Below are 25,438 nucleotides of genomic sequence, written 5' to 3'. Positions count from 1 at the left end.
CTTTCAAAGGTTTTTGGTCATGTTTGGTATAAGAGTCTTCTAAATCAGCTTCCATTTTATGGTTTGCAACTGTTTTTTTTTTTTTTTTTTTTGTAATTGGGTGTCCAGTTTTCTCTCTGACCGCTCATGCAGGTGATGGTACCTGTCTCTGGATTCTAACTTCTCCACTAATGCTAGTGTGTCCCGAAAGTTCAGTTATTTCTCCCACTCTTTTCTTTTTGTATATTAATGTATATCAATGTATATTAATATATATAATGTATATTAATATACAATAAATACAAGAATCCTATCCATAGTTTTGCTGATGATAGCACATTGCATTCCACCTTCCAGTATTGAGAAATCTTGCCCTGCTGAAAAAGCTTCAACTTCTCTAAGAGTCACTACCAGTTCCTTAAATGCTGATCTCCAAGTTTCTCCAAGGATTTGTTCCAATGGGACAAAGATAACTTAGTCGATTTCAATCCTTCTAAAACTCAATCCTGTCTTATATCTCTCAAAGGATCCTTCTGCTTCTATACTTATCTTTGGTGACACTTCGATTTCTAGGCAAGATCATATATCTCTACTGGGGATTACCCTGACTTCTAATCTCTCTTGGCACAAGCGCATTACAAATATTGCTTCCTCTGTATCTAAAAAACTTAGTTTTCTCTTTCGCGCTCGGTGTTACTTTTCTTCCAAACAGCTGTTCACACTATACAAATTGCAAATCCGCCCTACTATGGAATATTGTTCCCACATCTGGGGCGGTACCCTCCAAAACCGGCGCCTCCGTAGCCAGGTGGGAAGGAGCGACAGTGCGTAGCACACGCTTCTTGATTAGACCGGGGTTCAAGCCCGTCACCACCAAATACGGAGGATACCGAAAGGTCAGGGAATGACCACTGCATATTCCGGGAGCAATATGGCCTTAGTTGCTAATGCTCCTAAAAAACCAAAAAACAACAACAAACAACAACCTCCAAAACCTCTCTCAGGCTTCTAGATTCCATTCAGAAGAGGGCAGTTAGGTTAAATTAATGACTCATCTCTAACAGAGTCTCTCCACTCGCTGTCTCATAAACGTACTGTTTCTGCTGCATGCCTTTTCTACAGATACTTCCATGGGCACTGTTCTTCTGAATTGGCTTCTATAATTCCCGCTCTCTCTTTCAAAACAGTCCGAACACGTGCAGCCACCAGCCAACATCCATTTACTGTCCAACTTCAAACTCACAGAACCAACTTTTCATCTTTCTCGTTTATTCATTCAACTGCCGTTTTCTGGAACAACCCTCCTTCATATGCATTTCCTCAAAATTGCAATCTACAGAAGTTCAAATCTAATGTCAGCAAATATCTTCTTTCATCTTCTAAACCTCCCACCCATGCAAGGCACGGCACGGCACCAAGTACTATAGGTTTAATACCCCTCGTGTTTGTGGTTTTCATAATAAACTCTCTACCGGGCAAGAGTTGCATGATTTTTTCAATAAACCACCCACCCTGGTAACTGACACCACAGTAACTGCTTCGGTATTTAGAATGGATGGCGATTAAGATTCAGATTATTCATTCAGGTTATTTATTTCTTTTCATTTTCTATTTTCTCCTTCACTGAGGGGAAAAACCATTTGTGTTCATTGCTGAACACTACGGTTGATATGATTAACTTGAAATAATACATTCTGATGTTTAAAACAATTTTGAAATAATATATTTCTGATGTTTAGATTATGGTACGTATAAAGTCCGCCTCCGAGTCAACTTTAAATTTTGCTACTCTGTAAATTCTTGTCTAAAAATAGTTCAACTTCCATTTACATTTTACAATAAATGCAGAATTATTATGGTTTCAGATGAAATTCAAAGGCAACTAAAGTCATAAGGAATCATCATATTATGTCAGTCAATTGCGCGTATTCTACGATCAGGATTGGAGGGATTCAAACTGTCGCCTTAGCCCGACTAAGAGTCACATACCTAAAGTTTGCAGGTTCACTGACACCATTTACCTATAGTTTGGTACATAAAACAGCCTGAAAAAGAACAAATCTACTCCAACTAAAGAATTAATTTCGATTTTAAAACTATCGCGAATTACTCGCTAAAAGCTTAAAGTGATCTACTCCCCCGCGCATTCTTATCCTACACAGATGTAACTACGAAAGTCGGTGGAAAGGGCAAGTTCTTATTTATAACGGATACGCAAATGTCTTAGAGGCGACCAGAAGAATGTGAGCCTTGGTGGAGGATGCATCTTACAGCAAATTTTTGGCAGAGATTAATCACAGTACCATCATTTCTAGTCGCCTGTAAGTCATTTGGGCAACCACATTACATGAAAACCTTCCGATAATGCAAGCAATGGTGCATTGCAATGTAAAAGTATAAACGCTAACATCTACTTTCGGTATTTCATGAAGCGTTACATGAAGCAACAGGTCGTCTATCTTCACAGCAATTTTCATCACTAATGGAACAAAATGCCTATCTTGATCATGGCAGGTTCGCGATGAAGTAAAACTGCTGTTTTTGTACTATTTGCAAATCAGCATCTCATTCGAATATCTCTTATATTTAGCTACTTAGCTGGGTTGAACTGAATGAATAAATTATTTTATTTGATGTCGTTATCAGAGAGAGAGAGATGATGGGAAGGATTTACCATATACGCTTTAGCTGATGGATTATGTTTGATTCATTCAAAAAAAAAAGAAGAGAAAACCAGATATGGTAAATATATTGCATATATGTAGTGGAGGGTGTCGGTGCTTTGATGCAAGTTGAAGCTGACTGATTAAACTTAGAGATGCAAAATTGCAAACGAATTAATAGTGCTGTGTATACAAAGGATTCCAAGGGATCTGCTAAGAAGATCTCATTAAACTTGTTTTTATTCGCTGTAAGTATAGCTTGCTTAAACTACTGTACGCTGTTAAATAAATTTTAGATTCCACCTTCTGAAATAACGAAATTTTACAAAAGTTTCTGAGAGAAATGGAAGGATAGTGTAGATTTTAATTTCTAAAATTATCTGAGAATCTTTAAAAAAATTGTTTGCCAATGCAGATGGAAACCTGATTTTCTATGCACAAAGCCAAATACATTTTCTATTTTTAGCTTTTGAAAGTGTTATGTTATATTATATTTATTTAACTAATTATTCCAAATATATAATTGAAATTATTCGAAATAGCAATTGGAAGAATTGTTGAAATGCTTTCTTAACATTAATGATAAAATTTAAAGTATAGATTCGTTTCATGGGATCGGAGTAGATAATGTACAACTTAGAAAATACGATGATGTCAAACTATGTTAAGTAGTTCTGCTTCAAGAATTTCAGCATTTAATAAAAAATAATCCGTTACGTGGTATAGTGACATTCTCCAAATGGAAACTACCAAAAATTGTTGTATTCAGTACTGTTAGACCGATTTACTAATTCCATCTCTCAAATAGCATCAAGGTGGGAATTCAATCAAAAAGAAAGCTGAGCCACCTAGATGAACTGAGTGCGAAAAGAGCAGTGGACTGTACAAAAACTGATACTGAGAAAGGCCACGCCCTGATTTCCACTTGGAGAGAGTAATGAAAGTTCCCTGATTACCATCTGTGTATGTTCCCGAAAAAATATTGATCTAAAATGTTGCTGGCAATTTGTTTTCACACGCTATCTGAGTGATGACATAGCAAATGACACGGTCAACGATTTTACATTACATCTGATAAAAGATGTCCGAGGAATCCACCCTGCAGATAAATCATCCACTATACGACGGAGTAATCCACAGCTGTATTGGAACAAGCTCTAGGTACAATTTCTTAGCATCCTCAGTCCACCTGTGACACAAGGAAATTTTAGAGGTTACAAGAAAACATAAAGGTGGATAGACATCATTTACAAAGGGGTCTGCTATTTTACAGCTGATTTTCAGTCATAAATCCTTTTTTTAATGAGATACCACTTAATGTCCTTTGCACAATATATCGATTGCACCGCATTTATATAATCTACCGAAAATATTACTTAAATATTACAGTTTAGTCAACACATAAGAATATTTATATAATAGTAATCATTCAGTGCATGCGTTTTAATGGTGGCTGATCTTTATCCAGTTACAGCGCTCAACTAATGGTACGGTATTTATCAAAGATGTGGATACGACAACGACAGGAACCTACAAATGTGAAGTTTCTGCAGACGCTCCTTCGTTCCAAACAGTTTCTGCCCAAAAAGTAATGGTTGTTCAAGGTAAATATAAATGTTCACTACTTGTAAGCTTCTCAAAACTTTTATAAAAGCTAATTAATTAGATTTACCGTATTCCCGGAGTGGATTATGCAAATTGTATTATATCGTACAAAAACAAGCAATCTTAGTAAATAATAATAAGCAGCGAAATACCGCTTCCATTGGTTATTATGATCTCCATCCTTATGTTCAATCTTTTTATCTTATCTTAAATAAATTTTAAATAAAACATTAAATGTCATTAAATATTTTCCATTCACTTGGCCCTTTGTATACTCATATATTGCTATGTGATTTGTTTATTTATTTATGCATTAATTTAATGCGAATATGCAATAAATCAAAAGATGGTAAACCCACATGATCACCGATTAGGAATGTTCATATTTTTTGTATCAGAAGAGGAATATTTTACCACATGATGCAACACTCAAGAATATTCATCTCTAATGGCGTCTTTACCAAAAACTCCAATTTCTTTGTGTGTTAACTAAAAATTGCACTCAACGCAACAGTTCTTACTCGATCAACAAGGCGGGTTTTATTGCATCTTAACAAGCAGGCCCTTTGATGGCGGATGTAGTCAAAAGAGAAGCTTATTTATTCTCAGCTTCGGCTGTCTGAAATTTTTTATTTACCTTTCTCTCACAAATCCCGTTTATGCATGGGCCTAGCAATTTGCCTGAACCTGCAGCAGGTGGCGGTACTTATACAGTATCAAGTCGCAGTCAACACCAACCAACTGATCCTTTGTAAACTTAAGCAGCCTGCCTCTCTCGACGCACTTAAATTGATCGCCGGACACACCGCTTTCATCTTTAGAGTACATAAGGCAGCTTTCTTCCGGCTTGTACGAGACATAAACAGGAAGACCGAAGAAAACGAGGCAGGTAACACCGACACGTACTCATATTCCGAATGAACTCGATACGAGGTGCCGACCATAAAATAACGAAACTAATTTTATAGCAAACTCCTTTATTGTTATACACCAGAAAACTTCAACTATTTCAAAATAATCCACCCTTTCCCTTTGTAAAGCGCTGCACTACGATAAATGAGTTGTTTATTTATATTTTTATTTATTTATGGCAATTTAACCACTAATGGTTTTACCCCTAAGCATTCACACGGACAGAGGCTGTACATTAAAGGACCATAAAATGCTTTCAACAATTTTAAGAAATCTGTATTAAACAGGTTTCATGAAATTGTTGAAAATAATTTCTGACACACATACTTTACAATGCTAGAAATTCTTTTTCTTTCACTCCTTGGGGGGAAAATGTAGCAGAACAAAAGAAACAAGAGAATAAGACGGGTTATTCGAGTTCTGTGAGATCGGTCAAATAGATATGAAATCTAATAAACTCACGATCCATATCTTCTCATTACAGAACTTAATTAAAATTATATCGATGTGAAACCAAACTGTACCTTTCGTAGGAATTATAAGACATTCATTTCTTTATCGTTGTTTCTATGTAAGGCTACCATTATCTCATTCCGATAAACAAGCTCCAGGATAAGTTTACTGGACTGTCAGTTTTCCAGATTATATATAATAATTTATCGCCGTATTCAATGCTATAAAATAAAAACCAATTTGTGTGTAGTTTAAACTAAATACAATATTTAAAGGGCGAATTAATAAAAGCATTGAAATACAATGATAAATAAAGTGAGCATCACTTTTCCAAGGCTAGAGAATATTGGTGAAAGATTTCAACAAATGTACACCCTTTAAATTACTTCCTTTTAGATCAAATCAAACCTAAAGATTGACTTACACTGATTTAGTCTCAGGAGAAGAGTTTAGGAGAAGTTCGTGTATTCTCATGCATGTATGTTTTAAAGATCAGTCAGTCTGTTTCGAAGATGAAAAATACTTTAGATAATTCCATCCAGCATCCGTGGAATTTAAACAACCGGGTAAAACGTACTGATTCCAAAAAACCACAGAGGTCACTTTCTACAGGAATTCAAAACTTAAATATATGAATTTAAAACTGAGACCATTAAAAACTTGCTACTTGTTAATGGTATCCGTGCAGAACCATGGAAAATTGTGAAATTAAATTGATATACGAACAGAGAAAAGTCAGTAATGGTGGAAGGATTATTTTATCTTGAAAATAATTTTAAATGCTTTACATCCCACCAACCTATCAGAGGGACGTTCTGATCCCCCCCGTCTATTCGTTATGCACACTTAAAAAATAAGTTAAATGCATAATTCTGAGGCGTGCAGGTTTTACACACCAATATAAAGGTCATAAGTTTTCCACATGCCTGAGTATCAGCTGTTTGACTGCAATACGTTTCTATAGACGTGCTGGTGTGCGCTTGGAAAATTCACTTTAGCATTAAAGAAAAAAAACAACTCGATCGGAATATATTTCATGTGCGAACATGAAATATACGCGGTCTCCATGGGGTGATGCAAACAGAGTAGAGGGAAGTCTTCAAAAAGGTGATTACGATACCCCTGAGCCTACTCTACCACGATTCCAAATCCCTGAATATTTGATAGAAAAATCCGCAGTTCTATCAGGGAGAATCAGTGGGGGATGCAGAACACACTCCAATAGAAAATCGATCCGAAACATCAACAATATATTCTACTGGACCTTTCTTGCAAGTGACACACTCGCTCTCTCGCTCTCGAAAGAACATTTATTTCGAAAAACTTGGAACCCCCTCAGAGTGGTTTGCAATACCTGTTACAGAAACCGTGAAGTGAAGAAGAGGTACATCACACAAAATGACCTACAACATACAAGAAATTCTTCTTATAAGAACATAAATTGTGGAAATGGATATAAAGTAATTACCATCATAAATTCACCAAGTGATTTACGTTTTTAAGAATGGTGTGATACATTAATCCCAAACGCGAGGCTCTAGTCATGGTTTTGGGATCATAACTAATTCGGTTAATTACGAAGTGTCAGCAGACGAGACAATTCCAGTTTATTCTAAGATAATAAGGTAATTTTCTTTTAAAACCATCTTATTTTTACTTTTCAGCATTAAGGACTACTAACTTATCAGACAATATTGAATTTACTCATTCCATCATACCATGTTATCTAAAATGTCTTGTAAAGGAAAATCCCAGCAAGGGAGCTAAATTATTCTCAGAAATCAGCCTAATCGATTAATTTTGCGAACAGCACACATTCCGACCAGAATTACTGTAACTATAGAAGACGCATTCATTCATTAAGAAACCTTTACTCTTCGATGTTTTGAAAGAATTTACAATTAAAGCCACAGACTTCAATAAATTTCCGTGTAGAGAATTAAGCCTAGTATTATACAAAACCATCTTTATAATCTTTGCGTTTATTTTGCATATTGGCCCCTCAGCTTGAAGAACTTTGGGATCAACTCGTAAATCTAAGGTGGAAATGTCCGTGACAGTAATTCCAGAATGTACTTTCCTTCTTATGACTTTAAAAGTTACTTTTATGGTACACCAGCACACGCGTTTGAGTTGATCATGATTCTAGCTCACGTGAACGCTAAATACTGTATTCTCTGTCTTATGAACTCCTTTCACTGCATGCGGTGATTCCGGAATATAAACCGAAAATTTATTATTTTAAGTTTATCAGCTCGAGTGTCTTAATGATCGATATAATACTTAGATCAAAGTTGGACATTGAAGGATTTTGCGATCACTTCATATAAAGTAGAAAAGAAGTAATCTCGTTGAATATTCAAAGAGAACCATGGCTATTTGGGATTCGTCGAATTATATTAGAAAAGAAGAGGTCTCCGAACCCTTAGCTACAATAGTGAGAGTTGTAAAAGTTATATTCTTATCATATAAGCTGACAATGTGAGATTTTCCAGTGCACATACTGCCCAGACGGTGCATGGAATTTTATTAATAATATGCTTGAAGTTTGCTAGCAGAGACAAAGAAGCGATTATTGCATTACTTTTCAAATCAGTGCGATAATGAAATTCCAACCATATATCAGGATTATATCATGACAATGGTCCTCGAAGGCAGTGAGTGGATCCAGTATTTCAAACGAACTGTGCAGATATAGTAAGAGTAACCGATAAGTAGTTTTGTTCTCGAAAATCGAGCTTTTCATCCCAACAAAGAGGCACAATGTAATCAAATATATATAGTTTATGTACAATATAAATTTTTATTTTACCACCAAAACAGTTAGGCAAATGACTAGTTCAGATAGCCTGGATGGTACTGATACGAGACTACAGGAAGATAGATAAAATTAATAACACAAATAAGTTCGCGACGCAATATCCAGGTTATTGCGTCGCGAACAAAAGTCGTAACAAAAGCCTTATATAAGGCTTTTGTTAGACCACACTTGGAATACTGTGTTCAAGTATGGAGACCGCACCTAAAGAAATCGAGCTTCTTGAAAGGGTGCGAAGACGGGTAACTCGCCTGGTGAGATCGGCAAAAGGGCTTCATGATGAAGAAAGACTTCGAATATGTGGGTTGCAAAGTTTGGAAACTAGACACCTTAGAGGAGATTTGAATGAGGTGTTTAAGGCTCTGAGAGGCATCAGTAAAATGAATGAGGACGAAATTTTCAAGATTATAAATGATGCTAGAACTAGGGGACATAAATTCAAGTTACGGGGGGAAATGTTTAGATTGGACTGCATGAAGTTTTATTTTAGCCAGCGAGTTATAAATTACTGGAATAAGTTGCCTTCATGGGTGGTAGAGGCTGACAGTTTGGGGAAATTCAAAGGTCATCTGGATAGTACTTTCGGGTGAGGGAAGCGCATAGGATGATAGGTTTAATTTCCTTTTCTTTTATTAATTATTATTATTATTTTTTTTTTTATCAGTTTTATTCTTTTTTTTGGCTGGTGCAGCATAAGCCATAGGCTTCCTTGCGCCATGCAGCCATTACTAATACTAATACTAAACAAATAATTAGTAATAAAATAATAAGATAAAAATTAAAATAAAATAAAATAATGATTATGTGGCTAATTATTAATAATAGCACGATTCAATATATCCAATCAAAAATTAGCAAGGCTATCTGTTTCTGTCTTTTATCTACTAGTTTATCTAAGTCCAAATGATCAAAATTATCAGCAATCTATGTTTAAATTTAACAGCAAACTGGCAGAATAACAGCTAGCCCGACAGACAGCATTGATAGAAATAATACCGAAAGTGAAAGCCAACAATAAATTTCATGTAGGGTGTGAAGTATTTGATATATACCTGTGAAAAAGAAAACGCCTATACTGTTTGTTTGTTATTTGGATTTTAGGAGCATTAGCAACTAAGGCCATATTGCTCCGGAATATGCGGTGGTCATTCCCTGACCTTTCTGCTCCCTGACCTTTCTGCTTCCTCCGTATTTGGTGGTGAGGGGCCCGAACCCCGGTCTAATCAAGAAGCGTGTGCTACTGCTGCTCCTTCCCACCTGGCTACGGAGGCGCTTCGCCTATACTGAATTAAGGGGAAAGGATGTAACGGTAAGCAAAGCAATTGCACTTCAATTTCCCTCGAATTACTCTAATGGATCTTGAGGTATAAAATTTATAGTTAGCAAGCAGAAAGCAAAGAAATAGCTTCTAATAGCACACTTTTCATACTTTTCCGTATATATATATATATATTTTTTTTTTTTTTTTTTTTTTTTTTCAATCCACTTCAGCATGAGGGCTTCTCCAGCAACTTTCCAGTTTCTTCTATTTTGTGCAAAGTGCAATGGCCATTCATTTACTACCCACGAACTCTTGAATTACATCCGTCCATCTCCGTTGTTGTCTTCCACGATTTCTTTTAGCTCCTCTTGGGTACGATTCTGTTATTTTCTTATTCCATCTATTATCATATCTTCGAGTTATGTGTCCTGCCCAAGTTCATTTCAGTTCTTTAGTTTTGATAAGGATGTCCTTTACTTGTGTTTGCTCCCTAATCCATGTGTTTCTCTTGTTATCCAAAAACTCTAATTCCGAATATAATTCGTTCCATTCTTCTCTTCCATTCTTTTGGTGAGTGCCCAAGTTTAACTTCCATAAGTGATGGTGGGGAATATACATTGGTTCATTATTTTACGTTTCAGACAAATTGAGACATTGCTCCTCAGCATGTGATTATATTTCCTATCCTGAACCCTGAATGCTATGCATCCGAAATTTATTCTTCTCTTGACTTCCAGCCATTTATCATTATTACAGCTAACGATTTGTCCCAGATAAGTGCACGAATCCACCTTTTCAATTTCTGCTCCTACCATGATTATATCCCTTCCTGTGGTATACTTGTTCATCATTACTTTTGTTTTAACCATATTAATCTTTACTACGAAATCCTTACTAACTCTGCACAACTGATTAAGGTTTTCCTCTAATTCTTCAGAATCATGGCTTACAATCACAATGTCATCTGCAAATCATAAATGGTTTAGGTACTCTCCATTCACATTGACTCCTTTCTGAGACCAGTCCAATATTCTGAAAGCTTCCTCAAGAGCAGCATTAAACAACTTCGGAGATATTGTGTCTCCTTGTCGAACTCCTTTCTCAATTTCTCAATTTTAAATTAGCAACTGTCTTTGTCTAGTCTAATAAAGGAGGTAGCATTCTCAAATATTTTCTTCAAAATCATAATATATGGGGTATCTATGCCATGTCGTTCCAGTTCCCGAAACTTTGCCTTGTGTTGTATGGAGTCAAATGCCTTTTTCATAATCTACAAGCGCCAGGCATAATGATATTTTATACTCATTTGCTTTCTCCATTAGCTGCGATATTACGTGAAGGCGATCCATAGTTGAGAATCCTGTCCTAAAGCCACCTTGCTCTTTCGGTTGATTCTCATCAAATACTCTTTCTAATCTTTTAGTGATGACCCTTGTTTGTTGTTTGCTTGTTATTTGGTTTTTAGGAGCATTAGCAACAAAGCCATATTGCTCCGTGAATATGCGGAGGTCATTCCCTGACCTTTCCGCATCCTCCATATTTGGTGGTGACGGGCTCGAACCCCGATCTAATCATGAAGCGTGTGCTACGCACTGCTGCTCCTTCCCACCTGGCTACGGAGGCGCCCGATGATGACCCTTGTGAACAACTTGTAGATATATACCAGTGTACATATATACACTCGTATATATGAGGTATTTTCACAGTCGAAAGGTGTATCACAGAATTTCTGCTTACTCCTCGGTCTTCAACAACCTGAAAATGATTTTGTTTCCCTAGTATACCCCTGAAAATTGTAATTCCGTTGTCACATAAGATGACATAAGTTCTCTAAGCTCATTTATGTACCACTTTAGGCTAGAATAACCATTTAAGTAGACTATATAGCATATCCCTTTAAGTCCCTTTAAATAGACCATATAAATAAATTGTAAATTATCTTGTTTATACTCCCGCACGAGAACCAGATCAGTGGAGTTTACAATAAATCATTAGTACAAACATTAATCGTATTTGGCAGTCATGATCTTGAACCTCGGTCCACTCAAAGAGAGCGTGCTATTGTGCTCTCGCTCCTGACCATCGGCTACGTCAGGCCTTAATACGAAATATCTCTTTAAGTAAACTATATTGAATAGAACTTAACTAACTAGTTGTTTTTCTTGGATTTGATCCTGCAATAACACCTTCTTCCAGCTTGGTTTTGCTGGTTAATATGAATAATTTCTGTTCAGCTCTCTGACCGCTAGTGGATGGTTGTTCCTTGAACTGTTTATCTTTTGGAGATTACCGGCGATGATCAGTCTCTAGGATGTGATGCACATCTGTGTCTCTTCATCGGTTTCTGTTGTAGCCTTATTATCCAGCTCGTTGTACTGTAGCTGTTTTTGTATTTGTTCCAACTTGTCTCTTAGCATTATGTCTACAATTTTAGGTACTCTTCTTTGTCTCGTTTAATATCTTCAAGATCCTTTCCCTGAACACAAAAAACTGTTTTGATGTTTGTTTCCATTTTTCTAAGCTGCATCCGGTTATCTTTTGACAACCAGTTAGATTCCGAATGCGATTAGATTATAGGAAATTTAATTAAGAATTTCTTTGCCATAGAATTTGTCGAAATGGTTCTTATCTAACTGGTGAACTGTTTAGAGTTGCTCAACTCTGTTTCCTTCAAATAAATTGGCTTATAGTTCCATTATTTAAAAATACCGTTATTACAACTTGCAGTTTCTTCTCTTCCATTCCATACTTACTGTATAATAAATACCGTATTTATTATACAGTAAGCATTAGTATTAGGTCTACAATTTCTTTTCATTTATGAAAAGTCGATTATCTGTTATTAGATATATAGCAAACAAAAATACAGTAATCACAAAAATATGAAATATATATTTACGAAAATTTGTATATATTTTTGTATATATATTTGTAAATAAATATAATATAAATTCATCGCGATATATTTGAAATATATTGCGATGTTTCAGAGGCTATGCACACCAAAAGAGGATAAACGCCTGGTGATGCTAATTTAGGATTTTCGAAATTTTATCACCGTATAAAAATATACAGCAAAATTAATATTCCTTACAAATCTAGATCGTTCAAGTGGAATAATTTTTGTTTACTGATTGTATAATCTCTGTACAGACAATTTTGGCCAGCATATGATACTCTGTTGAAAGTGTCAGTCTTGAAATGTTCCTCCTTTCAGAAAGAAAACAATTATGGTTGCTAAGAGACCACAGTTCGATTCTTGTCTCAGGCTGAAGTTTAAAGGTGCTTCATACTTTAGCTGGGCACCTTTATAGACTATTTTCAGTCTTTGGTAAAGCAAGGCAGCTTTCTGTCGAGCGGTCTCATAGTTTTGTCTTATATGATAGTCCAAATTATGGCCTGAGTGTAGTTTGGGGAGGATTTTTTCCCCTTTCGAAGGTCCATACACACAAACGCTGGGTGTGTCGCTTTTCTTTCTCCGGAAATACGAAAAGGGGGATAGAGATTTAAAGTACGAAGGATAATTACAAACTAGATGTAGGTTAAATTCATTTAGTCCAAGAGTAATTAACTGCTGGAACTATGCAAATTTAAACAAGGATTAGTCAAATATCCAAATAGAATTAATTAAAGAACCACACGTAACTCAAAATATCATAAAATGAGGATCTCTTTTTTGTGTGCTGAGGTTATAAAAGGGCTTTTTCTTGCCTCGTTTTTCCAATATTTTTCAAATTGCCTTACAAATGCCGCGAGGAGCGATATCTTTGTCCGTCCGTATTTATCGTATTATTCTTCGTTAATGAGAGCGATCATCTTCATTACCAAACATCTTCATTAGCATAAGTGCCTGTGTGGGAAACAATTTGCATTGATCGCTCATCGATTAACATCCCTTCATCATTTGCCTTCTTAAAATCAATGACAGAGAAAGGCCACAGCACATCGCCAAGGACGATTTGACTTTTGCAAGACGCACGGGTCATATTTAATTTACAATAAATAATTTTAAATGCATCATATCTTGTTTAAAGAAATATATTGCCTCAGACAGTTTGCCTTTTACGAACTTCGCGTTATAAATCGTGTAATAAAAGTGTCTAAACTCTAAACACCGCTCATAAGAACGATACTTTAAACGAATGCATTTTCAGGTGCTTTATTATTGTGGCTGTCTCGAAGTTTGCTAATTACCAGCGCAGTATTAACACTTCGGCTATTCTCGAAGACACTTTGTCACGCTACAACAACCCGAACTTCTATTACATTAGCGTATTTCTGCCTCCGAAGCCTGCCGTATCTGCCTAACGCCCAATTAAGTTTACAGTTATGGATTATTGTTTTAGCAAGCAGCCACTCACCCGTTTACATCTGACAAATTTATACGATGACTCCGCATATTAGAAACGCTGTCACCTTAGACATACCATCAGTCGTATCTAGAGATTTCCTTTAAGAATTGCCTAAGAATTCTTTTAACTGTTAGCGACTTTGTTAAGCTTGTCTTGCAAATTTTAACGTAAGATGTCCTTGAGAACGAAATGCTGTCGTGCTCGTCTTAAGGAGTGGGCTGATAATGACCCAAAGGACTGTGGTCCCATGGGAAAATGTAACTGAAGCGTTTTTATTGCTTTCATGCAGCAAAGTATTAAGCTTTCCGATAAAGTCCAAAGAAGATCTCTAAAAGTAAGCCAGCTGCGAAGAATATTCACAGTTACAGTGATAAATGAGGAAGTAGATTATGCCTTCATAGGTTTTTTTATTTATGCTCTAATTAGACAGATAATCTTAAGGGGCGAAAAGGATAATAGCAATTTCCCTAGATTATAGGTTGAAACAAAAGTTATGAAAGCGTTACTCAATAATTTAATTGCTGTATTTAGGGAATATTAGCAGCGTAATGAAAGTTATAATAATATTCTCCATTGGTATTAAGTAATATATAGACGCGAAAAGCTAGCTAATAATAATAATGTTATTTTGAGCCCCCGATAAGAGGACTGCTGTTTTAGCAGTCACGATTTGATTATTTGTAATTATTGTGTGTTACTCTTCCAGTACGGATCATTTGGCAGTAAGAATTTTAGTCCAGAGAAAGCAAGAGAGAACTCAGTTGGTATTACTGCATTCTACTGATAGAAGTTAGGGTGAGGAATTCTGTATGTTTTATCCTCCTGAAGTCGGTGAGGAATTCCGTATGTTTTATCCCCCAAAGGGCCAGAGTCAAGCCACACGTTCTTTGAGAATTTTCTACAACGCTTAAAGATATTGGAAGCGTTCCAGACATCTCGTTCTGGATGCCTTCGAACATCCACGAGAGATGCGAATGCTACTCTTATTTCTGCTAAATGTACGAACAACCCGGATCGGTCTGTTCTAAACGTCGCTCAAGAATAGGAGATAGTCGAATTTGTATGAACTATTCGATCTTTACAAATTATGAGTTGTTCACGAATTGCACGGAGGCGATTGCACAGCAGTTCAATTTTTGTGAACGAATATCATCAATGAATATAGAGAACCAAACTCTTAATTCAGAAATCTGCTTTATAATAAGGATGCACTTCGATTAAAATAGAACTTATAAATTACTCATCGCTTCATTGCTAACACTTACAAGTATCAGTAGTGGAGCGATGGAAACCCCACTAGATGGGCCTAATTCTCAAAATGTTTGTAGGATTCCCTGTGGGCAGTTATTCCTGGACAAACAATTAAAGGATGATAGTTTCTGATGAATCTATTAATAGTGATTCCGATTTGATTTTGCATGGTAGGGTGGAAAAATTAATTTAACCTTTAATAGCTAAACATTTTTAGTTCCAACAAAACGAGGCACCCCCTTTATTTTGTCATTTATATTCAGAGAGTGGTTGGATGTGAATACATGGGAAGAACTGATGGATAGGAAGTCGTTGTGGTTTTAGCCAACCTGAAGCCCTGATTTCTCGTGTTTTGATTTCTTTCTTGATGGTTATTTGAAATTAGTTGTTTGCAAAAGAGACTTCGATCAACTGACCAGTTCAAAAGTAACATCAAAATAGATGTCGAAAAGGGAGAAATTTAGCTTAAACGGATGAATAGCTATGTGAAAAAGATTACAAGGATTACAGATATCGAGCATCTAATCTAAATACTGTTAGGCAGTAACCCAAATAAATTTTCCTATAGTAGTGGACCTCTAACATCCTCTGTCAAATAGATATGTTAGTCTTTTCGGAACTGTTCATCACATTAAATAAACCAATTCAGTTAATGTACATAGTATATTATATTTCAAGCGAGTTCGATTTATTTTCTACAATAAAATCTTTTTTTTTTTCATTTTCTTCGTGATTAATAGAAATTAAAAGTAAATATATTTATCTCCTTATCAATTAGTAATAGAGATTATAACTTTATAGAAAACTTCATAAAAAGTCTATAGGTTCACTAAACGTAGCCGTTAAATTAATTACAACTCAATAATATTTATTCTTCTTCTCCCATATACTTTTTAACTCTCTCTTTTCTTCCTGTATTTTTAGCAAGCCCAAATAGAAAATTTCATGGAAATCCGTCCAGTGAGAGTCCCTCTGATACATGCGGACGGACGGATGGACATGGCGAAGACAATAGGTGCTTATCATTTATGCGAACGCGACTAATAAGTTCAAACTGCACTGTTTTTTGAAATAAATACAAATGCAAAAAACAAAAAAAAACATTCTTAAGGCCATCCGTGGAACCTGTAGAGATCGCGAAGATCAATACTATGAAGTTAAGAGTACCTGTAGTCTCACTCTTGAATAGTCTTTATGCACTCAAGTGCTAACTGGCAGAGCGCTATTTAAAATAAAGTCTGTTTGAAACATGTATAATATCTTTCTTTTTAAAGTTGCAGGTTGGCGTTTATTGTACCATATTTTAGGAACTGGCAACATTTTAAACTTACTGAATGGACATTGCATAATCATAGACAAAATTGGATTAATAAATTATTCGCTTTTAGCGGGGATTGGCGATATAAGCCTTCAGGGATTTCATTAGACGTTGAAAGATATCAAGTGATATTGAACAACATGCTAATATGAAAATAATTCGACCAGGCAGTTCTTCACAGAAATTATATTGCAATAATGTGTCTGGTGAATTATCTTAAACATTCTTCAACCACAACAGCGATCCTCAAACTCCTGTAGACAGCGTTAAACAAGATTGACGGACAAGAAGATGGTGGTCATTCAAGATGAATAGAACAATAGATGAACATCGTTTATACTGTATATTCTTTTGGGTTATTACCAAGATAACTCAGAAATAAGGCGCTGGTGTGCTGCGTCAGTAAACAGCACATGTGTTCGAAGGCTGATTTATCTGTTTGAGGAAAGGAAAAATCCAACAAATGCCAGTACCTCTGCCTCAAGCCGGCTAACTCATCCATTTTTTAAAAATATTTTGATAATTTCCCCCATCATCCAGTGAATGATGGGCGGATGATGCTGGTGCTTTTAAAAGTCCAGATTCAAATTCACTGTTTCGTATCTCAACTTCTCGTCATAACCACGATTAAGGATGTTAAAAGTAGCGAAGAAATATAACTCCCTAAAGATCCTTAACGATGCTTTTATTCAGTTCCTTTGACTTTCGAGAGTAATTATCTTACTCCCAGAGAAAGAAGGACACTAAAAGAATTCATCAAACTAGCGCATATCAGAAATCGTGACAGAATTAACATCAGACAGCCACGCAGGAACTTCCTTTTCTATGTTTGCATCCTCATCCACCTGAACTGGCGGTAATTACCATAATTCTGCGCCTTATACTATTCTGCAGTTCACTTCTTACACTTGACCACGCGGCGGCTAAACCGGTAGCGCTGCTCTATTCCGATAACAAGTGTTGTCAGAGAGCAGAGGTTAATTACACACCAAACTAGGATTGTAGAAACATAGAGCCTGCCTAATTTACATATGTACATAAACATCCAGAGACGTGTCGCTTAGCAGCTAACAGTCCAACGCCACCAGCTGTGATTCTTGGGTAAACTGTTGACACTCGCTATAAATAAGGGAAGTGGTGGAGCCATTAACGAGAAATGTTTCCGGAAATAATCATTACTTTCAACCACTCTTAGAATAAGTCCACTTTCACCGCTTTCCTCGAGATGAAAAGACGGTTTTAATTTGTTTTGAATACCGGCAGTTCTGTCTTTCCTATTCTTAGTAGAAGCAGTCTTGCAGCATAAGATGGTTTCCACTCAGAATAGGGAAGACATTATTAACAAATTATACACATTATTCTTGTGTATCATTTATAATATCAGTTGTCCCCTCTTTCTTCGCAGACACCTTTTAAAATTAATAAATCATTCTATGGCAAAATCAGTAGACATCTTAGGAAAGTCCATAATTAACTTCAAACAGTTGTAAATTATGTTGAGGACATTCTTGGTCAATTACCTCCTTTCAGCGTAAATAAATTATCTACGGGTTGTATTTGAGGCGTGAATTCCCGTGTTTCGTGGTAGCTGCTGATAAAGCGACTTGTTTAACGAATGCTTTATCCACTTTCCATCTCGTCTAACCACCTGCTGTTGTGCAGTTTGCAATCGGAGGACCGAGGATGAAAATTGTCAGTTAAAAGGCTATCTAAGGAGCACAACCCTATCTTAGCACTCCAAGTAGGATGTAAAAGAGACCTTTCATAACTCTCTTGCTCTTTCTCTCTCTCATTGTTCCATCTTTTGCACAATTAGCGTCAACGGAACTTAATTGGTCCAATAGGACACGTCTTGTTATCTCCTACAAAAGATCATCATACCCGCATTAAACTCTCTAAGGACTTCAGTTCTCTATCTGTGGAACTATACGATAATAGCAGGATTAACAATTAAGACAAGTATCACATAAAACGTCTCGGCAGTTACTGATTTGGATCATTAAGGATGCTCTTTTAAGCCGGTAATTCTGTGTATGACGTTAAGCACCAAAGTCAAGTTCTGGTGTAATAAATATATCATATAAAATTATATAACATATACTTCTTTAGTAACAGTTATGGAACGTCTAATTTCAATTAAGAGATTTGCAAGCATTTATTTACAACGGCATGGAGTTATTGCATACTTGTTTATTTAACAAAAGCATAGCCTAACTTTGTAGCCAGTGAATTGCTGAATATACGCATAACGGACAGGGTATTAAAATTTCCTTTCATAAGATAATTTATTTGTAGTTTAATGCTTGTAACATTTGCATTAGATATTCAAACTTCAATATTTCTATTCTTCTACAAATTTCTGTTCTTACATCTATTAACACTTGCTTTCTGAGTATTTTTGCTAGTTTTTCCATCGTTGTGTTATTATCTTTAAATTACTTAATTATGAGAGGTTTGTTCTGGTAAACAACTGACTTCATTTTCCAATATAGAATACTGAATGTTAATCATTTGATAATTAGCAACCCCATTTATGCTGAGGAAATCTGCTTGCAAAAATAAGTCATTGGCATCTCTGTACTTCTTGTTCGATGCCTCATTTGTAGGGAAAAAAATTGTGCATTTTAATACTCTGTACACAAACCTGCAACTATCTCGAGAGAGAGAGAAAATTAAATTAATACTGATGCATATATTCAAAACTCCATTTTGAATTTTTAGTTGTATTTGTTTGTTTATTTTTGGGCTTCTGTCGAAAAAATAAACAAATACACAACCACAATGAACGAAGTAACTATGGAAACAGAACACACTATATTTGCAGGTCAAAGCAAGTAGTTTCATGGTAACAGCAGTAGCATTTTAGAACCAGGAGTATTCATTAGAATACTCTACAGGGTACACGTACAGGGCAGATACATATGGATGCTCCACATGTGCACTGAATGGCACATAATGTACAAGGCTATGAGTACTACCACGGAAACTGCAATCCTGCTGGACTTTTCTCTTAAGACTGTGTCTCTGGGGTATCGTAGGTAGGTGTTCCTAATAAAATGTCTACTCGGTGTGCAGTAATAAATATTCGAGGTTGATCCAGTAACCAAATAACATCCAGCCAATAGCGATCCTATGAGCGGAAATAATTCTTTGATCCCATGGACCAAGGGAGGCTGACTTGTGTAGGGTAACAGAAAGGCCATGGCGAGTCAAATAACAGTACGGTACAACGGTAGTAACCAAAGAGACATTTCAAAATATGCAACTCCTTGTTCCTCTTGCTATGAAAACTTTACACATTAAAGTATTTTAGAGCCTATAACACTGGTACTATGCACGGGTTGGAGGCTGATAAGACATATTTGTTGACATTTTATATGAATTTCTGTAGAATGTAATTTTCGGGAAATATATATGAAGGAAGGTTGTTCCACAGAGCAGAAGTATAAGGGATAAAATGGGAAGAGAAAAAGTTGGTTCTCTGAGTTTGGTTGGGGCACGTGTTCGAATTGGCTTGGAAGAGAGTGGGAGAATTACAGATGTCAATTCAGAAGAGCAATGCCCACGAAAGTATCTGTAGAAAAGATATGTAGCGGAAACAGAACATTTATGAGACAGAGAGGAGAGTGAAGGGACTTAGAGATGGGTCATTAATTAACCTAATTGTCTTCTTTTTAACTGAGATTTTAAATATTCCATGGCAAGACGAATTTGAGTTTTATACAGAACGGGTAGTTGTTTACAAAAAAAGTAACACTGACAGAGAAAAAGAAAACCCCAGTTTTTTTTTTTCTTTTTTTTTTTTTTTTTTTAACGCAGAAAAATCAATATTTTCGATGCGCCTATGCTAGGAGAAATTAGAAGTTAGGGTAATCCCAAGTCAGGGTATTTGTCTAGAATCTGAGTATCATGGAGAAGGTGATCATAGGAGAAGTAGAATCTTTTTTTGCGAGAAAGTGAAGAAGACTGAGTTTTAGAATGATGAAGTAAGTTATCTTTGCTGTATTGGAGAATTACCCTGAGATCGGTATTTAATTGATACATATTTGAAAATTTTGAATTGTTTTTTTTCAGGGCAAGCTTTTTTTTAACTCGAAGTTGGAATGCAGTTTGCTCTCATCGGCTAAACTATGGAAAAGATTTACAGTCAGCGAAAGAGGATCATTAATACGCAAGCGGAAGCGAGTGCGAGAAAGAACTGGATGTTTGATAAAAATAAATGTTGAATAAAAATAAATGAAATAAAATAAAAAAATAAAATAAATAGAATAAGATAAAAATATATATAAACTAAAGAAAATAGAAAAATAAATAAAGAAAAGGAAAAAGGATAACAAAGAAGTTATCGCAGCCAACGACCGAACTGAATTCCACTACTCTCATCTGAAAACGACGAGGGGTTTTCAGCTGTTCAGCAATGAGCTCAAGAATGCCAACGCTTGAAAGTGGAAAATTGGGAAAACTTCGCCTGGCACTGGCAAGAGTCCCGGTTCCTGTTGTTTCAAACTGATGGAAGACCACAATATTGCGAAAAGAGTATCAGTCAATGAATCCATTTGCTAGGTGCCAACAACACAGATTAGTGTAATTGTGCGGGAGTATTTTCGTGGTGCACATTGGAGCTCTTGATACCACATATCAAGATTTGCATGCCACGGTTATGTGGAAAGTGTTTCCGACCAGGCGCATTCCTTCACGGCTGTAGTGTAATCATCTGCGATTTGGTATTTCAAACATGATAATACCACCATGTCACAAGGCCAGAATTATACCATACTGTTTTCGGGACGTGAAAGAGAATTCAGCCTACTTCGGAGGCCTCCTCAGCCACCAGAATTTAATATAACTGAGCACAATTGTGGGATGAGGCGGATCGAGGTCTTCGGAATAGTAAACCGCAGCAATCCAATTTTCAACCGTTGGAAGCAGTTGAGTAAACATGGATCAGCGTTCCTGTGGCACACTTTTGACACTTTATTGAGTCCGTGCTACGATGAATCTAGGTTGCACTGACGAATAAAACGCATGTAAAAAACCAGACGCTATGAGGTAGATGTTCCTAATAAAGTGGCTACTCGGCGAGTAGTAATAAAAAACGATGTGAACTGCATTTTCTCCATTGATGAATATATTCTTCTTGAAGTTATTTTGTCCACCGTTAAAATGAGTACATTTACACTAGCAAAACAGACATTTGTAGCACATTCTTCAACAGATACGAATAAATTCTGTATTCTGTTTCATGAAATGTTTTGTAATGCAAAATACTGTATTAAATATTAATTTTATTTTGATTGTATCATTCTAAATTGTGTTGCATTTTAATCCTGTAGAAGCATATAGTAATATCGAATGAACTTTTCTGCAAATATCTGCCCTCGTGGGTAGCACAGTTGGTACGTGTAATCACCATCCTCCCCACACCGGGTGGTAAAGACCTGAGTTCGAATCCCACCAATAACGCGAGGAATTTTTATGGATTTCTTTGGGCCTGAGTTAGTCTCAGGCCAGGGTAGCATGGTTTCCCCTTCGGGAACTCGGGTTTTCTAGCAAACAACACATCAACCATGCAATTCACAGACATTATATAAAGCATAGTGTGGCCTACAACCTGTCATTATGTAGCGCATTATCTTTCCAACAACTAATCCGTATCTAAATCATTTGTTATTAAAAAGGAACAACCTCTGGAAACAGCAGCAAAAGAATCCTCAGTTGCATACTTTTAAGCTCGAGTTAAGTTTCTTTTAAGCTTGTTTTTGTTTTGGAAAATTAGTTTCAATGAAGGCTAAAGCCAGGTTCTATAACGACTAGTTCTGTGTATGTAGGATTCAAACGAAAAAGAGCGTCTCATATCAGCATAAGAAAAAACAATTCTGTTTTTACCATCGCAATTTTTTACAGAAGCCCATTGAATTTTATGAACCCTTTTTACTTTTATTCAGAGGAAGAACGAAAGATGAAGAAGTTCATTAACAAAGGTAGCCGAAACTGCTAAAACTACGAGTGTAATCCAAAAGCAACACACGGCACTCTGCTAGTCAAATATTAACCAATTTTATTACAAAGCGAAATTTCATTGCTCCAATTTTAGCAGAAAATTCCCTTATTGCTCCGAGAAAAAGCCTAAAATTATCGGTTCATTCGCCTTCATGCAACAGGTCAGATGGATTGATTACATTTCTATGAGGTATTTCGAAGTTACTTTTATCCATATTTCTATAACATTTCAATCCAAATTTTTCCTTTGTGAAGGTTTGCAATATCGTGAAATTTGAAGGGGCGCAAAAATTAATTTCTAATTTTTGGAGAAGGTTACTGTTCAGCGGCACTTCTTATTTCCCGACGACGTGATAAATGATCGTTCCTTTGCATTGAGCTGCATTCTCATTCGAGATTCGAAATACAAATTTCATCATTACAAAAATATTTTCTTCTAAACTGTCTGAACTACAACTTCACAGTGGGGTGGGGTAACAGCTATTTCCCGATGCCCTTCGTTGGTTTTCATAATGATGGTAAGAGTCTCATTAGGCATTTATTTTTCTTTTCCGAACGAGTCAGAGTTCTGCAAATCGAACCCATTGATGCATCGTGTACTTAACAATTTCTTTAGTCTACAGTCGTAAAATTTCTATAGTCGTAAAATTTCTTCCCACCTTTAAATCATCAGCAACTTTAGTTAACTTTGTTAGCAAAATATTTGCGCAAACTATATGCGATATTCATATGAAAATTGGCTTAGAAGGTGCGGACTGTCACGGTTGGAAATTAGACATCTCGAAGGGAGCTGATTGAGGTATATAGTACCTCGAAAGAGACTTATTTACCTCGCTACTGAAGTAAAACGAAGAAAGGAGATATAAGCTGATAGGAGAAACAAGACTTGAGGATCAACAATATAAAACTTTGGGGAACAACAGAAGGCTGCACCACATGCAGTTTACCTTCGCGAAGCGCATTTTATAAAGATAATAGCAATGAAACACCTTTTGTGATGGTTGAGGAGGAAAGTCTAGTAAAGCTGAATTGGATAGCCACTTTTCGGCAACAGGGAAGTTGTCATATGAGTGATTAACCTTTCTTTCTTTTTTTATTTTATTTTTTGGCAGTGCAGGAAACGTCTCCTTCCTTTTTTGCATCACTTAGCCGTTATAATCCCTAACTTCCCTGTACTTCTTCATTAATATCATTAAGGAAATTTATAAACAGGAGGATCCTCCAGTGCGGATCCCTGATGGACCACCACTCACTACACTGGTCCATACTGAAGAATATCCCTGGACCCTCTCTATCTCTTATCTAACGAAGGATCTTACAAGTAATCCCAACGTTCTCCAGTATGCAATAGCCTTTCTCAACATGTTTCGGTAATACTCTCAAAATGTGTGTGTGTGTGTGTGTGTGTGTGTGTGTGTGTGTGTGTGTGTGTGTGTGTGTGTGTGTGTGTGTGTGTGTGTGTGTGTGTGTGTGTGTGTGTGTGTGTGTGTGTGTGTGTGTGTGTGTGTGTGTGTGTGTGTGTGTGTTTGAAAAAAAAAATACATGAAATGGACAATGATGCTCATCTCGAATAATTTTATCTTTACAGAAACCACTGCTGGAAGAGGAAATCGTCCCAGTTGCCTGGACCTTTTGAGATTACTATCGCTAAGTGTCACCAGTTTCTGGATGTGGATCTCCGAGGAGCTGTGGTGATAAAAACAGTTGCTGCGATGAAAATCTCTCCAAACACAGAAAGATGCTACAATGACGACTCTACTGTTTGCCATTATCCACCCACACAAGCTGGCGGTTGGACCTCAGTTTTTACGGAACACTGGCTGTCCGCTCTCCGTTCTGGACACTGGTACGCGGTGCATTTGCTTGCCTTACTGTGATAGACCTTTGTTCCTAGCCCCGAGACTTGCAACGACCGACACACGTCCGGCATTTCTCGTTTTTGTTTTTATTTTCTTTTTTCTTTTTTTTTTTGTTTCTTTCCGTAACTGTCGATACATTAACCTTGTTCTCTTTACTACAATCCTTGATTCGTCACAGCCACATCTGTGAAATGTGCCAGCAATAAGTGTGGAACGGAACAGTACGAGACGTTTTGATCGGGGGGAGGGGCGCTATTTCATCAACGTCTTCGAATCCGTCGTGTCCAAATAGCGAAGGACTGTTTTAATGGTAGGGATTTAATCAGCATCCCTGCCGGACGCAAACTCTACATATCCTTTCTAGATGGACGTAAAGAACTTGCTTTCTTAAAGGTACTTTGCTGGCTATTCCTTCATGCCGGCTTCTCTTTGCGAAGTAAGCTATGCCAGTCATGTTTCATCCCAAGTAACATTCTCTCTATCTTTTCTCTCCAGCCTGTAAATACTTAGATCTTGCTCCATCGACATGTACCCAGCCTCTGAACTCTTCTTGTATATGGAAAAATGTGTTGATTGATCCAATCCCACGTCGAGGACACTTGCGTTCATAGATCTTTTCGCTTCCATTCATCGGTTTCTTCGACAACAAAAGGACCTGTATATTTTTTGTCCAAAAGGAACTTTAAATAATATGTTACATCATTATTTAAATGAAAGAAGATATTGTTTAATCTCCAACTGGCTTCATATTAAATTTGAAATAAAGTTTTGTTTTGAATGCAACCTTGTGATCATTTAATTCTTTCATTTTAGTTCTTTAGGAACTCTTCTGTATCAATAAGATGCTCTTTCATATCAATCAAGAAAATCAATGCTATCACTCTTTCATACCTCACCCTGTAAAAGTACTTATCCTGCTATGTTAAAGAGTTATCCAAGATAGCTTCAATCTGAATAAGATATTACC

At 36.4% G+C, this 25,438-nt stretch overlaps 1 protein-coding gene across 1 annotated transcript in view; it reads left to right on the top strand.

Moving 5' to 3' along the window:
• Positions 1-25,120, top strand: part of LOC150080056 (uncharacterized) — a 270,715-nt gene extending 245,595 nt beyond the window's left edge. Inside the window, exons 3-4 of the mRNA XM_090381015.1 lie at positions 4,111-4,246; positions 24,201-25,120. Coding sequence (XP_090237141.1) covers positions 4,111-4,246; positions 24,201-24,307 — 243 coding nt within the window. The 3' untranslated portion in view covers positions 24,308-25,120. The remainder of the gene's footprint in view (positions 1-4,110; positions 4,247-24,200) is intronic.
• The last annotated feature ends 318 nt before the right edge of the window (positions 25,121-25,438 follow it).

The sequence above is a fragment of the Mastigoproctus giganteus genome, chromosome 9 (assembly GCF_048544385.1).
Source record: "Mastigoproctus giganteus isolate SK-2022 chromosome 9, ASM4854438v1, whole genome shotgun sequence".
NCBI classification, from domain to species: Eukaryota; Metazoa; Arthropoda; class Arachnida; order Uropygi; family Thelyphonidae; genus Mastigoproctus; species Mastigoproctus giganteus.
The sequence above is the reverse complement of the archived record's forward strand: the minus strand, read 5'-3'. Positions and strand labels throughout refer to the sequence as shown.